Source organism: Polypterus senegalus, chromosome 12 (genome assembly GCF_016835505.1).
Source record: "Polypterus senegalus isolate Bchr_013 chromosome 12, ASM1683550v1, whole genome shotgun sequence".
In the NCBI taxonomy this organism is placed as follows: Eukaryota; Metazoa; Chordata; class Cladistia; order Polypteriformes; family Polypteridae; genus Polypterus; species Polypterus senegalus.
This window is the reverse complement of record NC_053165.1, coordinates 42343715-42359928: the sequence shown is the minus strand read 5'-3', so window position 1 is coordinate 42359928 and position 16214 is coordinate 42343715. Positions and strand designations below refer to the sequence as shown.

Below are 16214 nucleotides of genomic sequence, written 5' to 3'. Positions count from 1 at the left end.
AACTTTTGACTTTATATATTTGGGAATGACTTTATATATTCAAGTTTTGACTTTATATATTCTGACGCCGACTTTATATATTCACAAAATCAATGTATTTGCCTGTTTGGCACCCCATAGTATATGTGTGTGTGTATATATGTACACTATGTATGTATGTATGTATGTATGTATATATATATATATATATATATATATATATATATATATATATATATATATATATATATATATATATATATATATATATATACCAGCAACACTCATGACAGTGACAAAACAATTACATTGTCAATCATGTTACGTTATTATTAAAATGTTTCCTTTTCATTTTACTTCTCTGCTGCCAAGCTCGGGTATTTTGTGCTATATATATATATATATATATATATATATATATATATCTGTAGATATGACAACAACACTCATATCAATGACAAAACAATTACATTAACAATCATGTTATGTTATTTTTAAAGTTTTTTCTTTTCTTTTTCATAACTTCTTTAACCCACTACTTCTCCGCTGTGAAACGCGGGTATTCTGCTAGTTGCTTATATTTTCCAAATAATGGACACTATTTCACAGATTCTGCCAGGGTATGTAAACTTAAGAGCACAATTGCATGTATCTATACTGTAAAGTGTGAACAAAGAATGTTACATCTTACAAATTCCACCCCTTGTAATTCCACTCCCATTGCCCTGATTTATATTAAGTGGATTTGAGAATGTTTATGTATGTTCTTGTACTTTTTAATATATATAATATACAGTGATCCCTCGCTATATAGCACTTCAACTTTCGCAGATTTACTCCATTTCGAATTTTATATGTAAGCATATCTAAATATATATCACAGATTTTTCGCTGGTTCACAGATTTCTGCGGACAATGGGTCTTTTAATTTATGGTACATGCTTCCTTAGTTGATTTCATACAAGGGACACTATTGACAGATGGCTGAGAAGCTACCCAATCATTGCACGTATTACGTATTAAATAAAACTCCTCAATGATAATATGATATGCTTCCCCCGGGGTGCTTCGCATACTTAAAAGCCCGAACAGCACGTATTGATTTTTGATTGTTTGCTTCTCTCTCTCTCTCTCTCTCTCTCTCTCTCTCTCTCTCTCTGACATTCTCTGCTCCTGACACGCACTTCTTTGAAGAGGAAAATATGTTTGCATTCTTTTAATTGTGAGACGGAACTGTCATCTCTGTTTTGTCATGGAGCACAGTTTAAACTTTTGAAAAAGAGGCAAATGGTTGTTTGCAATGTTTTAAAGTCCCTGTCTCTACAACCTCCTGTGTTTCTGTGCATATCTGTGACCCAAGTGTGTCAATATTAAAATAACAATATAAACATATGGTTTTTACTTTGCGGATTTTCACCTTCATGTTTAGAGGGCTCTAATAATGTTAAAAAACGTATTTAGAAGGCCGTAAACAGGTTTTCTATGCTCTAACTGTGAAACATATTGATTTATAAATAAAGAATCCTACTTAGCAGAAATTAATTCATCGAGGTAGAGTCTGGAACTGATTAACCGAGATAAACAAGGGCCAACTGTATATGAGATTTTTGAATTTATTTGCTCATAAGTTGCTGACTGCTGTTTTAAAGGGTTATGCAAAGAAACTATTCTTTCTTTCTTTCTTTGCAAATCTTTACTAATTCTGGAACTTTTTTTGTAGGCGGCCACGAGGTGTCATCTCAACTCCTGTTATTAGGACTTTTGGACGAGGGGCTAAATACCACCACAGCAGAGGCTTCAAAAATCAGGGGGCATACCAGGTGAGTGGCGTATTTACAGTAGTGCAGGTTCTAATCCTTTACACTAATGGGCATGCCAGGCATGCTATATGGATGGAGGAGACTCAAGCTTTTTTCCTGTTTCCACATGCAGAATTCAGGTACCACCACATAATTGAAAATGTGACAGGATATTTTCAGCCATCCTTAGAAAATCAGTTGCGATTTTCCTCCTGCTTACTACAAAATGTTAACTTGATACTGATTTAAATTTAGTGAAATTTTTAACTGCTGTTTATGTATTACTTTCATTCTAGTAATCACCTATAAATGGTTATTTATTAGAAATCATGCATAAAAAAACTTAAAAACAGTAATCATTATCATCCAGTAATCACTAAACTGACCTATGTTATAGCATCTGCAAAAATAAAAGGGAGGGAGATTTAAGTCAACTAATTTGGCCAGTTAAACATATTTTGACCTAGTATCTAATCAAGGTGTTTGAAAAGGCATTAAAATTTTATCTTCACAACTCTGGGTTGTTCTATATTTCTGCTTCTGAAACAAATTTCTTAAGGCACTTTTTTGTACAGTCCTTCATTTTTTAGCTTGTAAAATTATGAGTAAAACTTTATCAGTAGCCTTTGAAATATAGAAAACCTGAATCAAATGCACATATATGCCTTCTCTGTTCAGTACTCTTGGTCAGTTTGAGTAGGGCACAGCCTTTAATATAAGGATGTACTTGGTTACTCTCCTGTACGCAAATTAAAAATAAAGTAAGAAGAACATTTGCTATGGTGTAAGTGAACATGATGTTCATTGGTTTTGCTTTTTCGATTTCATAAACACAGGAGATAGCTCAAATGTTTGAAGGGTGATAGGTTACAGAGGACCACAATTTTAAAGTCCCATAATCTAGCTACTGTATTCTGTATTTGCCTTGGTCCAGTTTGACTGGGCTCCAGTGGTTGTGATTTTCTAGGGTGTGGTAATGCTTTTTATAACTTTATGATAGCAGTGTTTTGGTTCAGTGGACCAATCAGTGTTTAATGTGCAACTTTGCCCACTTTTTTCCTCACAAAAAAATAATTTTCTCCAACTTTCTGCTGACAAATCCCAAATAATACTTCCTCACACACATACAGTCATATGAAAAAGTTTGGAAACTCCTCTTAATTCTTTGGATTTTTGTTTATCATTGGCTGAGCTTTCAAAGTAGCAACTTCCTTTTAATGTACAGGGTGGGCCATTTATATGGATACACCTTAATAAAATGGGAATGGTTGGTGATATTCCTGTTTGTGGCACATTAGTATATGTGAGGGGGGAAACTTTTCAAGATGGGTGGTGACCATGGTGGCCATTTTGAAGTAGGCCAATTTGGATCCAACTTTTGTTTTTTTCAATAGGAAGAGGGTCATGTGACACATCAAACTTATTGGGAATTTCACAAGAAAAACAATGGTGTGCTTGGTTTTAACATAACTTTATTCTTTCATGAGTTATTTACAAGTTTCTCTTTGTTTACAGCCATTGACATGTCGCAGAGGTTAACACGTGAGGAGCGGATAGAAGTTGTGTTGATGTCTGGTGAACGCAGTAACCGGGTCATTGCAGCAGATTTCAATGCAAGACACCCTACGAGACCACCCATCTCCCATGCTACAGTTAGCAAACTGCTTGCTAAGTTTCGTGAAACTGGTTCAGTGTTGGATTTGCCAAAATGTGGACGCATGAAAACTGTCACTAATGAAGAAACATCAGTGGCTGTCCTAGCTTCATTCAGCAAGAGCCCACAGCGTAGCACTCGCCGCATGTCACTGGAGAGTGGCATTAGTCGAACATCCCTTCGGCGGATATTAGCTACTCACAAATGGCACCCTTACAAACTCCAGCTACTGCAGCATCTCAATGAGGATGACCCAGATCGGCGAACTGAATTTGCAGAATGGGCAAAACAAAATTGGAACAGGACCCTCAGTTTACGCAGAAGATTTTGTTCAGTGATGAGGCAAACTTTTATGTGAATGGTGAAGTTAACAAACAAAACCACCGCTATTGGTCTGACACTAACCCACATTGGATAGATCCCTCCAAGACTGTTGGAACAAAAAATTGATGGTATGGTGTGGTATATGGGGTACAAAGATAGTGGGGCCATTCTTCATCAATGGAAACCTCAAGGCCACTGGATATGCGAAATTGCTACATGATGATGTGTTTCCCTCTTTATGCACTGAAGCTGGCACGTTCCCTGAGTTTTTCCAGCAAGATGGTGCACCACTACATTATAGGTGTCAGGTCCGAGCATTCCTAGATGAACAGTTTCCTGGAAAGTGGATTGGTCGTCGTGGGCCAGTTGAATGGCCCCCAAGGTCTCCTGATCTGACCCCCTTAGACTTTTATCTTTGGGGTCATCTGAAGGCAATTGTCTATGCTGTGAAGATACGAGATGTGCAGCACCTGAAACTACGGATACTGGAAGCCTGTGCTAGCATTTCTCCTGCGATGTTGCTATCAGTGTGTGAAGAGTGGGAGAAGAGGGTTGCATTGACAATCCAACACAATGGGCAGCACATTGAACACATTTTATAAGTGGTCAGAAACTTGTAAATAACTCATGAAAGAATAAAGTTACGTTAAAACCAAGCACACCATTGTTTTTCTTGTGAAATTCCCAATAAGTTTGATGTGTCACATGACCCTCTTCCTATTGAAAAAACAAAAGTTGGATCCAAAATGGCTGACTTCAAAATGGCCACCATGGTCACCACCCATCTTGAAAAGTTTCCCCCCCTCACATATACTAATGTGTCACAAACAGGAAGTTAATATCACCAACCATTCCCATTTTATTATGGTGTATCCATATAAATGGCCCACCCTGTATAACATGCCTTATGGAAACAGTAGCAGTCCAGCAGTAACATTAAGTTTATTGGAGTAACAGAAAACTAGGGGGCTTCGCTCGCCAACCCCTGTGTTTGGTTTTCCGAGAAACACACTTTAAAGGTTTTTGTTTTTCTTTGAATTGTTGCTATTTCATTGGTTTCACTTTTAATTCAGAACTTATGTAAAAACAATATTTGGAATCTTTCAAGTCCCAATATGCTAAATCTTAAATGAGGTCAGTGAGACGTGTTTAATGACTTTGTACCATAATTAAGGATAGGTTTCTCTGTTTGGAATTTCAGCACAAACAAAAAACAATATACATCATCAGCAGTTAATAATTTTTTTTGCAAAGTAACCAATAAATGCATGTGAGGTAAACTCCATTTTTGAAATTCTCTGACTTAAACTTCAAAGCCTTACAATATTTACATACTTCTGACATATCACCTGTGTCCATATATTTAATCTCTATTTGACTTTTCGTTATTTGTCCAAGTAATAATTTCTCTTTCTTTGTGCTAATGTGATGTTTACTTTCTTTTTTTGACACTGTCATTTTTTTCTGCTTGCATATTCTGTATCTTGCTCTGCATGTGTTTCACAACTACGTTTTTTGTGAGTCTCTTGAATTCCAGTTTTTATTATCTCCAATCTGTTCTACATGTGATTGGCCCCCTTGTTTTTTTAACTTCTTTATGACGTTTTACTTTGTTTTCTACTCTTTTATTTCTGACCTCGCTTTGTCCTGCTTTTTTTCTCAATGACACCTTGTCTGTGGTGATTATTTTTCCTTTTTCGAGTGATAATTTCGAGTAATAATTGCTACTGCAATCTTTACTTTTTTAATTTTTTTTTATACTTTCTTATTTTCCTACTTTCATATTCTTTAACTTTCTCCACATGTGTATCGCACTAACTTTTTTTTTTTTGAGCCGTTCAAATTCCACTGCTTTCATAATCTGTAACCTGCTCTGCATGTGTATAGCGCCAACGTCCGGATTGTAAGTGCTTTTTTTTCAATTCCACTTGTTCTGGGCTGATAATTACTTTCCTTATTTTCTGAATTTGCACCTAGATTATTCTTTTTCTTTTTTGTCTCTGCAATGCTTTTGAGTCTCTTTCTCCGCGCTGCTTTCTTCTTCGCTTAGTCGTCTACGTTTCATTTATAACGTATTGTCCTTATACGCTTTATATGTGCTGAGAGCCCTGGATCTGTGTGCGCTCAATGCCAATACACGACTGAGTGTGTTGCTGGCTGCTCTTGCTCTTATTTATTTGTAAGTAAGGTGTGTCTTGCAAGAACCTCATGTTCTGCGTCATCGTGAGACAGTCCTGGGTCAATCTCTTGGCACAAAGTCTCATGTTTAAGGTCCTCGTGAGATGCTCCGTGGCCAGTCTCTCTAGTCTCGCCGGTCATTTAAGTGTCTTCTGTGATCTTCATGAGACCCTTCACGACAGTCTCGACACCATAGTGTTTCTCTCCAGGATTTTTTTTTATAATAGAGAGATAGATAGATATGCAATATGCATCATAACAAAATTAGACAGGTGCATAAATTTGGGCACCTCAACAGAGATATTACATCAATACTTAGTTGAGCCTTCTTTTGCAAATATAACATCCTCTAGATGCCTCCTATAGCCTTTGATGAGTATGTGGATTCTGGATGGAGGTATTTCTGACCATTCTTCCATACAGAATCTCCCCAGTTCAGTTAAATTTGATGGCTGCAGAGATGGACAGCTTGCTTCAAATCATCCCATAGATTTCTGATGATATTCAAGTCAGGGGACTGTGACGGCCATTCCAGAACATTGTGCTTCTCCCTGTGTTTTGGGTCATTGTCTTGTTGGAATATCCAACCCCTGCATAACTTCAACTTTGTGACTGATGCTTGGACATTATCCTGAAGAATTTGTTGATATTGGGTTGAATTAATGCGACCCTTAACTTTAACAAGGGCCCCAGTCCCTGAACTAGCCACACAGCCCCACAGCATGATGGAACCTCCACCAAATTTGACAGTAGGTAGCAAGTGCTTTTCTTGGAATGTGGTGTTGTTCTTCTACCATACAAAGCACTTTTTTGTTATGACCAAATAACTCAATTTTTGTCTCATCAGTCCAAAGCACTTTGTTCCAAAATGAATCTGGCTTGTCTAAATGAGCATTTGCAAACAACAAGCGACTCTATTTGTGGCGTGAGTGCAGAAAGGGCTTCTTTCTCATCACCCTGCAATACAGATGTTCTTTGTGCAAATTGCTCTGAATTGCAGAACGATGTACAGATACACCATCTGCAGCAAGGTGTTCTTGCAGGTCTTTGAGGTGATCTGTGGGTTGTCTGTAACCATTCTCACAATCCTGCGCATATGCCACTCCTGTGTTTTTCTTGGCCTGCCAGACATGCTGGGTTAACAGCAACTGTGCCTGTGGCCTTCCATTTCCTGATTACATTCCTTACAGTTGAAACTGACAGTTTAAACCTCTGAGAGAGCTTTTTGTAGCCTTCCCCTAAACCATGATACTGAACAATCTTTGTTTTCAGATCTTTTGAGAGTTGCTTTGAGGATCCCATGCTGTCCGTCACTCTTCAGAGGAGAGTCAAAGGGAAGCACAGCTTGCAATTGACCACCTTAAATATCTTTTCTCATGATTGGATACAACTGTCTGTGAAGTTCAAGGCTTAACGAGCTAATTAAACCAATTTCGTGTTGCAAGTAATCAGTATTGAGCAGTGACAGGCATTCAAATCAGCAAAATTACAAGGGGACACAAATTTTTGCACAGCCAGTTTTTCACATTTGATTTAATTTCATACAACTAAATACTGCTTCACTAAAAATCTTTGTTCGGAAAATACCACAGTACACAGATGTTCCTAGGAAATGAAAGACATACCACTGTTATCTTTTTTGTTGAAAGGAGAGTAAATTATTATACAGACTGAGAGGAGTTCTCAAACATTTTCATATGACTGTATAAAAAGTGAAAGCATAAAATCAAGCATGCATAGTAAAATGGAAAACCAAGCAACATAATAATAAGTAGAAATAAAATAGATTTTATGTGACAGAATAAGGCTTCATAAGCAGATTGTGTGAAGTGTTATACTAAGAGAAAATTTTGTCAGTGCAGTCATGTACGTTGTTAAGACATTCACAATCCAGCCTAGAGAAAATATATGAGCCCTTGTATTTAGAAACTGGTAGCTTCTCCTTTAGCAGCAATTACCTCCACCAAATGTTTCCGGTAGCTGCTGGTTAGACTCATACAACAGTTAGGTGGAATTTTAGAACAATTACTCATTACAAAACTGTTTCAGTTATTTTATATTTCTGGAATTCCTTGCATGAACAGCTTTCTTCGGGTCCTTATCTGAATTGAATTGAGATCTGGACTCCGATTAGGTCATTCTGGAACAAATTGTGTATGTTTAGGCCATTCTGTTTATTTACTCATGTATTTCTCTGGTCATTTTCTTGTTTCTTCACCCAGTTCTGTTAAGCTTCAGGTGACAGACCACTAACTACCCTGATATTTTTATGTAAAACTTTCTGATATAATTTTATATTTGTTTTTCCTTCTACAGTAGCAAGATGTGCAGGCCCTGAGGTAACACAGTAGGCTCAAACCATGAATGCTCCCTCTAACATGTTTCACATTTAGGTTGAGGTTTTAGGTGTTGGAATACAACAGTCACCAGCATCTAGCAATCACAATTAACATGAGTAGAAATGCAAAGCCAAATCAATGGGAAAAACAAAAGAATTGTGTAAATGCAGTGGCAGGAATCAAGTAAGCCATGGAAGTGTGGCCAGTCCTGACACCTGCACAGCTTTAAAAAATGAGTGGCAGTAGCAGCCAGATTCCATTTTAACTATAGATTAATAGCTGCCATATGCTATGTACTTAATATGCATTCTAATGCCAAGTGTAAATGTAATCCAGGTACTTTATATAGATTGCTTTCATAAATATAAAACACGTTAGATTGTAATTTTTTTTAATTTTTTTTTTTTTTTTAACTGATGGTTTTTGCTGGCCATATTTAGTAATGATTTGAGTACTGATGAAGCTGGCCACTTTGAAAAGGTTCAAGGGCAGGATCTGGCCAATGAGTGTTGAATTTAACTCCCTGCTATTGACAGTTGAGCACTCAGGCCTTTATAAAAACGTTCTAAATTTATACATCTCTACAGTTTTACTTCTTTTGACCAGGGCTTGGTTCTCATACATGGATCTTAATTGAAAAGAGAAGCCTTTACCCATAACCATAGTTGTTTTTTAGGGCTGGCCAGTTCCTGCTACCTTAATCTTATTGCCTTCAGCTAGGCTTTGTAGAAGTCATTGCTAGAGGTTCAAATACATTGACTTTGAATGTTCAAAAAGGGTCTTCAAGAAATATTGTTGTTTATGGTAGTTTATACCATTTAGTATTATTAGTCTAAGCAGATTTTGTTATCTATTACTTTGACTTTGTTGAAGATCAGACCGGATTTTTAGAATACTTAATGTTAGTAATCCAGGTAATTCTAAAGGGTTCAATGGTGAAGTATGTAGTTGAATGTCTATCCTGGGGCGGTCAATGATGTTTTGATTGCTTTTCAAGGTCTAATTAATCTGATTTTGTAAATAAAGCACACAAATCCGTTTTTAATGTTTCTGGTACATTGGTGCAACAATCACTATCTTTGCTGAAAAACCATATGTAAATCTTGGCTAAAATATAGCGCTTCAGTGGGTAAAAAAGTGAGGTTGCTGCTCTGGAGAAGGCTACAAAACCTTCTTTTTTTTTTTTTTTTAAATTTCAGACATTAATCCACTATCAGGAAGATAATGACAAAGGATAAAAATTCTGCATTATCATATACATCTCAGGAGTAGACATTTCAATATCCCACAGTTGCCAAAAAAAGTGTCGATCTCTTGTGATGGCAAAAATCAGTGGTCATTAGCAGTAGTTGTATGCATGGTAGATCAGTGTGTCATGTTCTCACTTGCAGATGACTGTGTGTGTGAAAGAGAAATATTATAAATAGGAGAAGACAAAAACTGAATTTTAACCAAAAAATATCACTACATTCATGTGTATATCTGAGACTGCTTTGTAGGCTTAGAATGCAGATGGGCTTCAATAATTGAGAGAACAACTCTGCATTGTACTTGCAAATTCTACAAGAGTGTGTTAAGGTGGCTATTCATAAACTGAATCTTTACAAAATATGGGCCATATTGATAATATACTTGGAAAGAAATTTACAACATATTAGCAAAAGTATTAGTAAGATGTATCATAGGGTATAGAAAATATTTAGCTGAAGCCTAGCCACTAAAGAGGATGCCACCAGTTACTAAATCTAAAGGTTCAGACTGCAAGTAAATGGAATGAGTGTGTGATGGCGTTCAGTAAAGACATGAACCGTGTGTGTACATTTTTTGTTTAATCAGGTTCTTGTCCGTTAATAGGATACTGAAAATCAGATCACATTTTAGTTAAGACTTATGCAAGGATACAGGTAATGCTTGAGGGGTTCACAGACTTTCTCACTGCAGAAATTTTCCCTCTCGCTTGTTAAATTTTACATTTACAAACTTTGAAAAAGTCCTTTTCTAGTTATGTACCGGATTAAATGTGTCCACTAATACTTTGGTTTAGTGTAATCTTTGGCTTTAACAGCTTGATTTGTTCAGGGTTTGTCTTCAGAGTTCCTTGTCAATGTTTACACTGTGGGGTGTGACTCTGGGCAGCAACATTTTGATTTAATATTATGCACAAAAAGAGCTAATGCATAGTAGGGGAACTGTGTTTCAGCTTTCATTGTGGAGTAGGGTGAGAGAAGAGGAAGAATTGAATATTGTAATGTCAAGATTGTAATATTTCTCTGTTTTTCTCCAGCAGAGCAGACCTGCTTATGCTGCCTCAGCATGTGAAGTAAACAAAGAAAGAAAAAAGCCCAAGCCTGAAGAAGGCAAGCCTTTTGCCCAGTCCTCAGATGGCTACTTTGCAGAGAATGGAGTGGAAGGCAAGGCAGCTTCCCACTTGAATGGAAACGCGGGGGAAGTTGGACCTCCCAGCAAGCCTGAAAGTGCCTTGAGTAATGACTCTAAAATGTGCAATACAAATGCTCACTTAAATGCACTAAACGCAGACAGCGCCTATCTCGGAGACGAAGCTCTGAGCACGTCTGTCTTAAAAAAAGAAGAGTAAACCTATTTTTATAGAGAGGGGGAAGGATGATGGAAGGTTTAGGTTTTGGAATATCTGGAAAGAAGGAAAGCCTACAGTTGAGTACATTTTTTCCTCTCCGTAAGAGAAAAATGAGGACTTTGGAAATTCAAATTCCTCTTTTGGTGTCAACATGATTAAGCAAGAGTAGTGTCTTTTGTTACTTTTTTATTTTGATTTCAAAATAAAGACAAAACCAGTTGCGGTCATAATGCTAGGAACATAAGGTGCATTTGACTCCCGACAATAATGATCTGCATAAACGTTTCAAAACTGCTCTGGAAATAATGAAGCAGATAAGTGCGTTCATTTGACAGATTTAAGTGCTTTTAGGTTCTCAGATTCTTGGCACCAGATATATGCCATTGTAATTGACTTGTGTTGTGTCACACTAAATGCTTATTTGAGACTTCACAATTTACAGAAGTAACACACAACCATAAGCCCTTTTGGGATATCACTGTTTTCATGTTTACTTTATCTTTTTCTTTAATGTGCAAAAAAAAAAAAAATAAATTGTCAAATTGATTACCTGCAGATTGAATAATGGCGGCTTACATTCTGACAATCTGAATGCACATCATATTTCACTATATAAATAACGTGTTAGAAAATAATTTAAATACATATAAAAATCAGTGAAATTGCAAACTACCTTTTCAAAGATGTAAGACATGAGGCATTCTGCTCCATTTTGCATCTGGAAATGCCATGCATCCGTGATCATTGAACAATGTAGTTTCTCAAATCAGAATTTTAGAGCATTAGCACTGTTTCAGCTAAACTTTCTGCATGGTTCATGGTTTTTAAGAAGTGTGTACTTATTATGCATGTTCTCCTTTTTCTCCATTCTTACAGGTACTGTGCCCATTTACAAAATTTTACAAAGGCTTAACAATCAGTACTAGTCCTATAAGAAAAGTGTTAACTGTTTAGTCAGTAACTGATTTGCTCTAACCTTTTAAATTTTGTCGTTATTGACCTCTGTTGCATTTTATTCAAGAAAATTTACAAAAAAAATATCTAGCCACTTTGAATATTAATGTTAACCCTGAAGTATTCATTATTGTATACATTATTGTTCTCTGTTGCTGTTTTATGCATTCATATTAGAAAAATGAACATCTCTCTGATAAAAGTATAAATGAAACAAGCTTTGAATTTGGGGAAAAAGGGAAAAATGTTGCCCCCTTTTTTGGTAGCTGAATATCAGTTTGCAGTTTGCTTGACCTTCCCATCACGAATTTAGCATAAGTAAATAAATCTGTACTCATTTTGATGTTTTATTAGTGTTTCCAAACTTACTGTAACTCTGAATCAGAATCACTACTTGTTAATCTTATTTTCCGTTTAATCCTCCTGATGCTCTTCCTCGCACATTAGTGATCAGAAATAAAGTGTAAACCCCCTCCCACCCCCTGCCCGCAAAAGCTAACTAGATTACTGTGATGTAAGTTGAAAGGAGTTCTACCGAAACTCATGGATTGTAAAAGAATGGACTACTGTTGGGTTGGCCGAGTGTTGATGGGATTGTCATGTGATGTACTTGAAGGCTATTGAATGCAACTTACAATGCTTAATAAAAGTCTCTATTCTTTTAGTATACAAATGGCTACGGCGAGTTACTTCTAAGTGGACAACATGTGGTTGGCTACAAATAGGAGTGAAGCAGTAAATTTGAAAACCAAGAATCTACATCATTCTGATTGAGCAGATTGTTAGGCCCAGCAGGACAAGCCATGTTTGTGAGGGCCTGCTGCGTATTTTTTTTGAAGTCAACAGAAGCAGGAGGGAGCGTCCACTGGGTGAGCACTATAAAAACTAGCATAGGCTGCCCTGATTCGATGTGTTTGTAAGAAAAGTTCTGGTGCAAGTGACTGACTGACGTAATAAACAAGAAGAGCCATTTGAAATATTAATGTGTGCTTCAATTTAAATGCTAAACCCTTTGAGCACTGAGGGGTTTGGCATCATTAAGCGTAAATTAGTAGTCAGTAAGTACTAAAAGAAAACATTTAAATGATTTAAAAATCTTGGTTTACAGCAACATTAAGTTAAAAAACTGAATTTTACAGTCAATAACCAAGACAGCTGATGTCTGCTCCCTTTGTGTCAAGTTTAGCTGTCATATGCTGCTAGGCACAAGGTGACCCTCTGTTTGGAAACGTGCAGCGTCTTACACCTACACATTCTAAATAAGTATTGAAGATGTGTTTTTTTTTTTTTTATGTTTTAAGAAAAAAAATATACATACACACACACTATATATATATATATATATAAATAAATAAACTAGCACAATACCCGCGCTTCGCAGCGGAGAAGTAGTGTGTTAAAGAAGTTATGAAAAAGAAAAGGAAAAATTTTAAAAATAACGTAACATGATTGTCAATGTAATTGTTTTGTCACTGTTATGAGTGTTGCTGTCATATACTGTATATATACAGTGGTGTGAAAAACTATTTGCCCCCTTCCTGATTTCTTATTCTTTTGCATGTTTGTCGCACAAAATGTTTCTGATCATCAAACACATGTAACCATTAGTCAAATATAACACAAGTAAATACAAAATGCAGTTTTTAAATGATGGTTTTTATTATTTAGGAGAAAAAAATCCAAACCTACATGGCCCTGTGTGAAAAGTAATTGCCCCTTGTTAAAAATCACCTAACTGTGGTGTATCACACCTGAGTTCAATTTCGTAGCCACCCCAGGCCTGATTACTGCCACACCTGTTTCAATCAAGAAATCACTTAAATAGGAGCTGCCTGACACAGAGAAGTAGACCAAAAGCACCTCAAAAGCTAGACATCATGCCAAGATTCAAAGAAATTCAGGAACAAATGAGAACAGAAGTAATTGAGATCTATCAGTCTGGTAAAGGTTATAAAGCCATTTCTAAAGCTTTGGGACTCCAGCGAACCACAGTGAGAGCCATTATCCACAAATGGCAAAAACATGGAACAGTGGTGAACCTTCCCAGGAGTGGCCGGCCGACCAAAATGACCCCAAGAGCGCAGAGACGACTCGTCCGAGAGGTCACAAAAGACCCCAGGACAACGTCTAAAGAACTGCAGGCCTCACTTGCCTCAATTAAGGTCAGCGTTCACGACTCCACCATAAGAAAGAGACTGGGCAAAAACGGCCTGCATGGCAGATTTCCAAGACGCAAACCACTGTTAAGCAAAAAGAACATTAGGGCTCGTCTCAATTTTGCTAAGAAACATCTCAATGATTGCCAAGACTTTTGGGAAAATACCTCGTGGACTGATGAGACAAAAGTTGAACTTTTTGGAAGGCAAATGTCCTGTTACATCTGGCGTAAAAGGAAAACCGCATTTCAGAAAAAGAACATCATACCAACAGTAAAATATGGTGGTGGTAGTGTGATGGTCTGGGGTTGTTTTGCTGCTTCAGGACCTGGAAGGCTTGCTGTGATAGATGGAACCATGAATTCTATTGTCTACCAAAAAATCCTGAAGGAGAATGTCCGGCCATCTGTTTATCAACTCAAGCTGAAGCGATCTTGGGTGCTGCAACAGGAGCGTCTTTTGTCCTGGAAAACAAAGGAGAAAGGTTAGTACCCGCCACTCCCTGCTGGCGGACGTCTTTTGATGTGGCTTAAGGTCCATCCGCGGCCTCCTACTCGCACATGCGTGACAATATGTGTGTATCTATATACTGTGTATACATAAATATATATACATAAATCTATAGATATATATATATATATATATATATATATATATATATATATATATATATATATACACAGTGGAACCTCGGTTTGCGAGCATAATTCGTTCCGGAAACGTGCTCGCAATCCAAAGCACTCATATATCAAAGCGAATTTCCCCATAAGAAATAATAGAAACTCGGATGATTCGTTCCACAACCCAAAACCATTCATAGAAAAATGATTAATACAAAATATAAAGTAAAAATACATAATACAAATTAACCTGCACTTTACCTTTATAAAGAGTCATGACTGGTGTGAGTTTCTAAACTCATGTGGGATTCCACCCAACAGGACGACACGCAGAAGAGCGTCCCAAAGCAATCGCAGTCTCCCATCGCTGTAGCAGTTCGCCGTATAATCGCATCCAAAAAGATCGCAGACATGCTATAAGCGCCTGTCGTCAATGGGTCATACAAGGAACATTATAAAGGTACCGGTACAATAAATAACAGCGCTGTTGCTGTTTCAAGCTGAATAAAGCTGGTGTTAAAGTACTGAGACTCAGCTTCGTGTTTTGGGGCGCAAAATGGGGACTCGCACTTCACAGCACACACGTGCGCGCACATACACACACACAGTCACAACGCTGTAGTAAACGGTATTCGCTCATACGGATGTTGACTATACGAGTGAGGCACACAGATTCGGAGGGAGAATAGGAGACGATTGCCCTCAAGAGAAGAGAGAGAGAGACGCGTTCACGAGAGAGAAGAACCAAGACGCTCAGCAGACAAAGTGTATCCATACTACTCGTATTGCAAGACATCGCTCGTTTATCAAGTCAAAATTTATTTAAAAATGTTGTTTGTCTTGTAAAACACTCGTAAACCGAGGTTCCACTTGTATATATAAATCTCGGAAGCAACAAATAAATTTGTAAACAACGTGCCAATAACTTGTGTACTTAACCAAACATTTACTGTCAAAACCATTTTTCATTCCATTCCTTAGAACAATTTAGTTTACCAGGAAGCTTTTTGTAGAATAGATTGGAGTTTTTGTGCTGCAATTCACCCGTCCTCTTCTACCTTTATTTATTTACTAGGGGGACAACCCCCAGTTACGGCCAGAATATTAGTAAAATCTGTAAAAAAAAAAAATGTACAAAAGAGAAATTATTTATTGGAGTCAAATCACAAAATTCTATAAATACGTAAAAGAAAAATTATGATTTAATGGAGTAGGAATCATGAAATAAAATATTTACTCTCTTACCGATTGGAGTATTCGGAGGTCCACTATGCTCGATGAGTCTTTACTAGAGATTAAATAAACGATCCATTTGTTTTAACCGACAAAAACCACAACTTTCTTGATATTTTACCTTATAATTTAAAAACAGAATAAGAATCTGTAAATCTAACAACATCACATTAACGTTCGATAACTTCTGAACAGAATGATACCAAACATGTATATGTAGGTTTTAAAATAAGCCAATTTTAAAGTGTGACATAAAATCATTGCACTTTTAGGCTTAGGATTTTATATACAGAGTGAGTAGATTTCTCTTGTTTTTGTTGCTTTTTTCTTGTAATTTACATCTGGAATAAACTAAGCACACACATACATCTTCATACCGAGC

At 36.9% G+C, this 16214-nt stretch overlaps 1 protein-coding gene across 2 annotated transcripts in view; it reads left to right on the top strand.

Annotated features, from left to right (window-relative positions):
- Window positions 1-12496, top strand: part of LOC120540315 (constitutive coactivator of PPAR-gamma-like protein 1) — an 88990-nt gene extending 76494 nt beyond the window's left edge. Inside the window, exons 16-17 of one of the 2 annotated variants that reach the window (XM_039770967.1) lie at window positions 1700-1799; window positions 10561-12496. In XM_039770967.1, the coding sequence (XP_039626901.1) occupies window positions 1700-1799; window positions 10561-10869 (409 nt within the window). In that variant the 3' untranslated portion in view covers window positions 10870-12496. Of the gene's footprint in view, window positions 1-1699; window positions 1800-10557 lie in introns of both variants that reach the window. The other variant, XM_039770966.1, reaches the window with a different exon arrangement.
- Window positions 12497-16214: the final 3718 nt, after the last annotated feature.